General features: G+C 34.4%; 1 protein-coding gene across 1 annotated transcript; it reads right to left on the bottom strand.

Moving 5' to 3' along the window:
• Window positions 1-7,384: 7,384 nt before the first annotated feature.
• LOC124899452 lies at window positions 7,385-9,064 on the bottom strand. The gene is made up of 5 exons (XM_047414338.1): window positions 9,037-9,064; window positions 8,906-8,941; window positions 8,620-8,811; window positions 8,293-8,539; window positions 7,385-8,201 (listed from the first exon to the last, which is right to left on the bottom strand). Exons 1-5 carry the CDS (start codon window positions 9,062-9,064, stop codon window positions 7,385-7,387), a joined length of 1,320 nt encoding a protein of 439 aa, XP_047270294.1.
• Window positions 9,065-9,535: the final 471 nt, after the last annotated feature.

Consider the following 9,535-nt stretch of genomic DNA (forward strand, 5'->3'; position numbering starts at 1 on the left):
GTAATGAAATATCAGTCTCTTAGTATATCAGTAATATAGTATCAGATCCATCACTTATTAGGGATTTACATATCAATATCAGTAAACTCAGTCATTTAGAATCTTATTATCAGTACACTCATGTTGTCAGTATTCAAACTCAGTAGTCCGTATCTCCACGAGTTCAATTATAGTTACATATGCATGTATGTACTCTCACGCTCATATCATTCAGTATTGTCCATGCATATAACCCTTTTTATTTATCCTACCTCACTCGTATACTCAGTACATTCAGACGTACTGACGCATTTGCGCTATGGTGCTTTCTTTTATGTTACACCATAGGTTCAGAGGCATGAGCTCCAAATCAGCAGTAGATTCGAGGATCAGCAGTCAGAGTTAGATGTGAGTCCTAATCCTTTGAGGACACGATTTCATTTCTATTTCATTTTTCACTTTATTTCAGTAGTTGGAGTTAGTTGGGGACATGTCCCATCAACTTCGTATTCAATTCAGTTAGAGGCTTTCAGACTAGATGTCAGATTAGATATTCAGACTTCAGTATTTATGTTCCTTTTTGGTATTGATATACCATATTTTTCAAATATGTATTATTATTGAACCTTATGTCCTTACAGTTCATGTTTCCGCATATTTTATGAGATATTATGCAGTTTACAGGTATAGATATCAGTCATGGGTTAGCTTATGATCCTTCGGGGTCATAAGCACCGTGTAGCATTTTGGTTCAGAAAATCAGGGCGTTGCAAACTTGGTATCAGAGCCTAAGGTTCAACAGTATCCTAGGAAATCTGAAAGCTACATTAAGTAGAGTCTAGTACATGGGCGTGTTGTGCACCACACTTATGTGCAAGAGGCTATGAGATGTTTTAGGAACAGTTTCCCTTCTTTCATGTCTCAAGATCATGCTATAGCAAGTTTCTTTAAGTAAACCATGTAGATTCATATCATGCACCCCACATGTTCACTTTACCTTACTTTCAAAGTAATTGAAATAGTGAAGTTCAAAGTCCTAAAGACAGGTCTTTCTCAGACAATCCCTACGGTTAGTTATGAGATTAGCAACAGACTTAAATAGTATCCCATCAGTTCATTATTGTGCCAAGGTCATATAGATTTTATTCATGATCATGAGAACTCATTCTTGAACCCAGAAGTTTAGCAGTTGTAGAGTTGGGATAGTATTATTCTATTTGATTAGATTATGTATTCATGGGGATTAGATCCGTAGGCTTGAACAGTACGATCTAAACACTTAAGTTTATTGACTCAAAATTAAGCATGAAGGTGTGAATGTGATATTATCAGTATATGAGGAAACAGAATCAGATGATGTGTTTAGTAAGATAGACAGGTGTTGAACATAATGTAGGTATGTGATGGTAGATCAAGTACCTAAGCCAGGCCCTCAGATTTCAGTAGTAGAGCCAGTATGTATAGAAAGTAGTAAGGGAAGACAATTCCAGACGCATTCTCATCTCAGTGCAGAGTTTTTCACTTCAGCTATCACGAAACCAACTCAGGCATTACATACCAACTCTATGGTCACGAACTATAATCATGTATGAATTCAATTTCCAGCATAAGGAGTCCATTCTACTCCACAGTACGAGTCATGTTCTATGAGAACAATATACTTTTACACACTTTCCATGGGATTATGTGCCCCTTCAATTCCCAGTATAAGGAGTTCAGTTCTAACTCCCTTAGTACTCGAATTATGTCCCACGAGTACAGAAAACTCTAGACTCAGGTCATGCAGCTCATGACTCATGTACGCATATCATGATTTCCAGTATACTTAGCTTCCATGACTCATGTTATGCCCCTATAGATCAGATACATTTAGACTATGTCATGTATATTCTCAGTTCAGACCTTATTGGTAAATCCAAACTATTGATATTTTATTCCTCAAGTTTCAATTATGGGTCAAGTTCAGTTTGTATCTATTCATGTTTCAGGTCCTCCTGATTTACTCCTCCAGTTAGCTCTCCTTATGGAATAGTGTAGTGATGAGCAGTTGTTTAGATAAGAGAAGATTATTGCATGCTTACTTTGCATAAGTGAATAGTTGGGAAGATAGGCTTGAATGTCATGATAAATGTGCAAGTAAACGTCTAGCAAGGGGTCGTATTCAGAAGTTGGGAAAGTACAAAGTGTAAGTGTACATTTGGATCCTTGACTTATGTCAGTCCCCAGCATGTAACCATCAAAAACTCAGTTGCCAACTCAATTATAGTTTCAGTATCCAGCACTCAGTGATCAATGTTCAGTCCTTGAATTCAGTACTTCTGTACTAGCTATAAGCTTAGTTATAATGTCATCTTCAGTTCAGTAACCAGATTTGAAACACAATTCAGTTCCAGACATGCTGGACCAAAGCATTCAGGTTGTCAGTACTCAGTTATCAGTGTTTCAGTACCCCAATTTATAGAATACCTCAGAGCCATGTCGTACACTTGTTCTCGCATTCAAAAATAATATAGACTTCATGAATCCATGCTCAGATACCTTATTCTACTCAGTTAGTCCTTATCTTCTATGCATAAAACTCAATAATCTCAGCCCAGTTATTCAGACTAAGTACAGTTTAGCTTTGCAGATCCAGTATTCCGCTATCAGTTATTCATTTAACCAGATAAGTTAGTGTATTTATGCACTCGTGTTTATCTCAGTTCATGATCATGTCTCAGTTTCAGATCCTAGCTATTCAGTCATGACTCAGTTCCTAGGTGTCTTGCACATCGCCTCAACTTCCCTCAGTAGCTCATCCAAGTTAGTATCCTTTGAGGGACATAGTGTCCCAAGGGGGAGATACATCATACCCCCAAAATTTCATGACATAAACATGTTGCTCTATTTTCTTTTAATGAATCCAGTTTTGAGAAGGGGTACTCATAAGTTAACCCTCAAACTCTAACTTCAGTCGTATGCCATGTTTTCAAGATTTAGTTCAGGTCATGATATTCCGTATATCTACCACGTCCCAAACTTAGTTATGTTCTCATGTTTTCGATCATGCATATGGAGTAATTAATCTCAAACTTATCAGTATTATCAGTTCAAGGTAATAGTTTTCCTTAAACATAGTCGTTCTCATGTTTATATTTCAGTGCCAAACTTGGTATTCAGTTCCATTCTTATTTTTCAGTTCAAACTTGATACCTTTACCATTGCATGTTCATGAGTAAGTTTAGTCATGAATTCACGCATCAAATATGTGTGATCAGCTCATTAGTACTTTCAGTCATGCATTCACGTATTATGTCAATCATATTATCATAGATCAGATATGCATGGATTCAGCCTTTCAGTTGTGCATCAGATATGCATTCTCATTTTGAGAAAACTTACTTTATTAGAATCCTCAGTCTTATATTCATAAATCAGCTTCCCATGCATCAGATATGCATATTTAGTATGTTGTGCTCAGCTTTCAGTCATACTAGTCATGAACCCATATTTTAGTAGTGAATGCCTTGTACGTACTTCATCTTATCATCTCTCCCACTTCAGTTAATTTCCATTGGAGGACGAATGCTCCCAAAGGGGAGATATTGTAATACCCCGTATGTTTCTAAGCTAGGAGACGAACCATTTTTCCTACGTATAAAACCTCCTATCCTGTGAGTAGCACTTTAGTGCATGACTTACAATGAGAATCCTAGCAATAATATAGCTTATGATACATTAATAATGTTCATATGATTCACTTAAGGTAATACAAGCTAAGAGTTTTTGAATCCATCAAGTTTTAGTGTTTAATTTTGCAAGGGTCATCTTTGAACGAGTATAAATTGATGTTGATGTGGTATTTTGGCTGATTTAGACCAACTAAATTGTAGATAATTGAATTATCTTTCCAACGATACCAATTTTGCCTTAATCCAATACCCGAGCGAAAAGTTATGCCCTTTTTCGTGAGAGACAGTGAGGATAGGCGATTGGTTAGGCACCGCCCAACCTAGCTTAGGCAATCACTTGGGCGCCGCCTAAGTCAATTCCAGGTGCCAAAAACACTCAGTTTTGAGTTATTTTAAGCGTAATTAAGTCTTTTAACACTCCTTACATGTCCCTAAACTTAACCCTACGAAACATATAGCTTCTAAACACATTACAACCCTATTAACATCTCAAAGCTCATCATCCAAGAGCACTAAAAGAGAAAAACAACTAGATTTGCATAATTAATCTTGAAGATCTAATTTCAAGGAAATTCCTCCATCAATCATCAAGAACCTCCCTTCCAAGGTATGCATAGTGTTCATCCATGGATTCCCTTCGTCCGTGGAGTTCAAGAATCAATCATTAAAATACAAAAGCTTGGTTGATTGTGGTGATATGATCATACCCATGTTGATGCTTGTTTGTTTTGCTATATAATAGTATTGTGACTATATATCTCATGAAAGTTAGGTTGTTAGTTGACAAACATGATCTTTAGATGGATTGATAGAATGCAAGTATGAAATCCACCTATGCCATAAAGAATGCATGCAAGGTGTTCGATAAAATGCCTAGTATGTTAGAACTTCATATTTACATGATTTCATGATATCTAAATAACAAGTTCATGTTAGTCACACACTCCAATATGAATTTCCATGCAAATTATGTGTTGTTATTGTTGTAGTATAAAGCATGTATGATAATGGAGATATAAATTATGTACACAAAATATATCCATGCTTTCCCTACCATATTTGAGATGTTGAATAAATACATGAAGTATAATATCCCTAAATCATCACAATATGAACTAAATGTTACATGTTGCCGTTCCCTTATGCTTGAATGGTTTCCATGCGATTGCTATGAATAGAATATGTTGTCGGAATGCCCATGATATTAGAATATGAGATTTATGACTTGATTATTAGAATTCCTATTCATGATAGATATTATGATGACCATGTACTTCATGAAATCCCCCACTCATGTATTATGGATTTTTATTGATGGTCATACACTCAAGAAATTCAAGTTTTGTCAGTTTCCTTCCATCGAGTCCTGGGGGTACTTGTACCCGAAAAATATAGTTGTGTGCCTAGAGCCATGTCATGTTTTCACGATACTCTCAGTCAAGCCATGATCTATAGAATTCAATCAGTCATGTGACTCAGGAAAGCTCAAAAATCTCAGTAATCTCAATAGTCTAGTAATCTCAGTAATCTCAGTGCTCAGTAACCCCAGTAACCTCAGTAGTCACAGTTAATCTCAGTAACTTCAGTACTCTCAACCAGTCCTCAGAACTCAGTACATTCCGTTAATCATTGGAATCCAGTAAACTTAGTTTAGCTCTTCTAAACAATACTACTAGTATTAGTCTAGTTAATCAGTATCAGTTCAGCTAATAAGTTCAGTTTAGTTATTCAGTTCAGCTTAGTTATTCAGTTCAGTGTCCTTCAGATGGGAGTAGAAGTTAGCACCAAGTGAACCCAAGGATGGGAACTCACCCGCCAATTCAGGGTGTGATTCTTAGTAGTCATCCTTGTGTTCTAGAACTACGTAGCTAGCGTAGTTTGAGACATCTTAACCCATCAGATTAGGGTTGATGAGGTGGTTTAACTCGTCAGTTTAGGGTTCCCACCATTCTCATTGATTACCCACTAGATAAGGGTCACTCACAGGCTATCCTTACCCGTGGTACGGAATTGACACCCCTCCAGTCGGGGTAGAGATTGGACCCCAGCTTAGCTATTAGAGCGTATTTGAGGCATGTCAGTTAGATAACTACTTCCCATAGTTTCAATTACAGATTTCAGGACTGTCAGCTATAGCTACCCAGTCTCTGTAAAAAACTCAGATAGCTCTTCAGATTTTTGTATATCAGGGATGTCAGATACAGTCAACTCAGAAATAAAATGGAACTCAAATAGTTTCCTTCAGATTTATGGACTATGAGATATAGTCACTTATTCTATCAATCACAATAGTTATCAGACCTCATGATATCTGTACTCAGCTTCTGGACTAGCAGATACAGTCAATCAGACCAGTTCTTCAGAATTCGAATTATCAAAAACAATAATTCATTTATCAGTAATGAAATATCAGTCTCTTAGTATATCAGTAATACAGTATTAGATCCATCACTTATTAGTGATTTATATATCAATATCAGTAAACTCAGTCTTTTAGAATGTTATTATCAGTACACTCATGTTGTCAGTATCCTGACTCAGTAGTCCATATCTCCATGAGTTCAGTTACAGTTACGTACACATGTATGTACTCTCACGTTCATATCAGTCAGTATTGTCCATGCATATAACCCTTTGAATTTAGTCTACCACACTCGTATACTCAGTATATTTAGACGTACTGACGCATTTGCTCTATGGTGCTTTCTCTTATGTTACACCATAAGTTCAGAGGCATGATCTTCAAATTAGTAGTAGATTCGAGGATCAGCAGTCAGAGTTAGATGTGAGTCCTCATCCTTCCAGGACATGATGATTTCATTTCTATTTTAGTTTTCACTTTATTTCAGTAGTTGAAGTTAGTTGGGGACATGTTCCATCAACTCCTTATTCCATTCAGTTAGAGGCTTTCAGACTAGATGTCAGATTAGATGTTCAGACTTCAGTATTTATGTTCCTTTTTGGTATTGATATACCATATTGTTCAAATATGTATTAGTATTGAACCTTATTGCCTTAAAGTTCATGTTTCTGCATATTTTATGAGATATTATGCAGTTTACAGGTACAGATATCAGTCATGGGTTAGCTTGTGGTCCTTCGGGGTCATGAGCACCGTGTAGCATTTTGGTTCAGAAAATTGGGGCGTTACAATCCCTTCTTTTATAAACTAGATATCCGTCTTCATCGATTGTGGTGTTTTCTACATACTTCTTTGGAAAGTGTTTTGAACATCGACCATTTTGCATGCATGGAGATGTTTTTCTTACAAGACCATATGGTCCATGTATCATGAATTTTTTGATGGCCTCGTAATAATGAGGTTCAGTCAATTCGTCTGGTATTTCTGCTGAAATAATTTGATCAATGTCTCTCATAGTTGGACATTTATTATGAAGAAACAACAATATGTGCGCATGAGGTAACCCTCGCTTTTGGAATTTAATAGTATAAATAACTGCATCAAATGTAATAAGTTATATGTAATGATTTCAGAGACAAATTTAAAATCGAATAGCGGAGTATGTAGAAATTAAGACCAAAGCATACTTATCATCATAAATTTGAATAGTAAAATAATTATATTTAAGTTTTAATAATAATTAATTATAAAAAGTGAAATATGTACCTGATTTAACTCTTCCAAATATTTATTTCTCTTTCAAATCCTTTATCAAGTGATCTAATTTGATTTTGAATACCCTTCACAAAATGCCAGGCCGGTCTTCCGGTTGTTAGCTTCTACTCTTTAAGAATCTAATAAATTCAGTCCACCTTGGATTGCAAGTAAATGTGATAAACAAATCTGGATATCCAGCCCATTCGCAGATTGCCATAGCATCTTGATAATTTTGAATCACATATCGTTCACTCCCGGTGAAGATGGAAGATAGAATTACCCTTTTACCATGAGAAGAAGGATCAATATCTCCCTGTAAAACTGCATCTTCTAATCCTTTGTACATTGCAACACGCAATTGTTTTTGATTAGTTCTAATATATTTCAGCTTTGATGATTCAATCATTGTAAAAGCATCTACCAAGAATTGTTGAAATAACCTTTTTGAGTTCACAATTGTTTGTACTTCACAATTCCTCTCTTGAATTTTGTAAGAAAAGAACTCACGCATGCTAATGAATTTTCTTCCTCGACTTAATTCATCTTTTTCATTTAAAACAATGTCCTCTCTATAACCATCTTCACCATACGGAAAAAGTAATGGATATTGGAGTGCTAAATAGGAAGCATTTAACTCATTTATTCTTTGGAGCAATCCAGATTGGGTATTAACAACAATATCTCTGTCACATAGCGATACTTCAAAATCTCCAACCACTAAAGCAGCAACTTCTGAAACAGTTGGCAAATTATATCTTCTTCCATCATAGTTTCGCTTTCCTATCAATTTTAGTCTAACATTGGTGTGAGAATCTTCTTGAAATCTATATCTTACCATTTTAAACGACTTAGTCAAGACATTTTGATCATCAAGCATTTGTTTCAAGTCTTGAACAATTTCAACATGATTTATGTTAATGCTATAACCTCGACTACATAAGATTGGTAAATAAAATTATTTGACATTATTTAATTAATTATACTATTAATACAATAATAAATAAAGATTGATTGAATACTAACCTCAATGCATGAATTCTATTTTGCACTTCATTTTCAGTATCATATATATATAATTGTGCAAATTTTGGAGTGGATCCTTCTGGAAGTAATAAACTTCCAATGTGATGATAGTTCTGTCCAGGTAGTGTAAATGTTTTTGATCCCCTTGTTTGATTAATTGAAGAATTAACTTTTCCTCCCATTGATGTAAATGAAAACATGGAGTTATAAGTTCTAATATTATCTTTGAACTGGTTACTCTTTGGACCTGAATAAATAACAATTGGTGAATGAAGATTTGTACTTGATTATAATTATTATTTAAGTATGGAAAAAATATTTAGTCACCTGATCCAAATAATAATTGTCTTAAAATTGGAGGAGGTTCTTTTGGCTTTGGTAAATTTATTTTTCCATGATGACAACCTAAAGAGAACTCTGGTCTTTTAGATTTTAATTTCTTGTTGATCCTTTCTTCATACCAGAAGTAACCACCACAATGTACACATTCAAAAATTGAATCTCCTATATCCCAGTAATCTATAAATCAAATAGTCAAATATAGCATTGTTTTGAACTGTCAAATTTCCATGACTATCTATTACATATAAAAGATCATAACAGATTTTCATACCTTCATTATCAATCAATGCATTTTCTACATCAACCTCTATAAAATGAATATAAGAATTATATTAATGACACTAAAGACATATAAAAAGTATTCTTATGAAATTGTTCTAATTTGTGTTATTATAGACATACCTTTATAAACATCTACATTTTCATTCATGTCATTATTTTCTGAACTTGTAATAAAGTATCATAAGTGGTGAATTCAACAAATTCACCTTTACTTTTTTAAACTAAGATAAATTCAATTGAAATTGAATATTTTTATGTCTTAAATTATTTATTAAGTAAAAAAGATATACCTGGTACATCATCGCCAATATTGTCAGAGTCAAGTTCTACTCATACATAAATAAAAAATGCACGTCAATATTTTTAGTGAATAATGATGTATATATGGTTAATTTAAACACCAACCTTGTAACAATGGTAATTCATTTAAATCTGATAAAAGATGAGTTCTCTCCATTGTTGAAGAAGATGCCATATTTTGCATATCAATATCTTGCGTTAGATTATGATATTTTGACTTAGCATGAGATGATGAAGAATGATCAATGCTTTTTATGGATGTAATATGAGAAGCATAGTAACTTTGACAATTTGTGAAATTTTTCATAGTTCGCTTTCC

This window comes from Capsicum annuum, chromosome 6, assembly GCF_002878395.1.
Source record: "Capsicum annuum cultivar UCD-10X-F1 chromosome 6, UCD10Xv1.1, whole genome shotgun sequence".
NCBI classification, from domain to species: domain Eukaryota; kingdom Viridiplantae; phylum Streptophyta; class Magnoliopsida; order Solanales; family Solanaceae; genus Capsicum; species Capsicum annuum.

What these genes read in the sequence shown, in the direction of transcription:
- LOC124899452 (XM_047414338.1), bottom strand. Translation starts at nt 9,064, where the DNA reads ATGAATGAAAATGTAGATGTTTATAAAG. An exon ending in AAATGTAGATGTTTATAAAG is followed by an intron (nt 8,942 to 9,036) that starts GTATGTCTATAA and finishes TTCATTTTATAG; the next exon opens with AGGTTGATGTAGAAAATGCA. An exon ending in AATAGAATTCATGCATTGAG is followed by an intron (nt 8,202 to 8,292) that starts GTTAGTATTCAA and finishes AATCTTATGTAG; the next exon opens with TCGAGGTTATAGCATTAACA.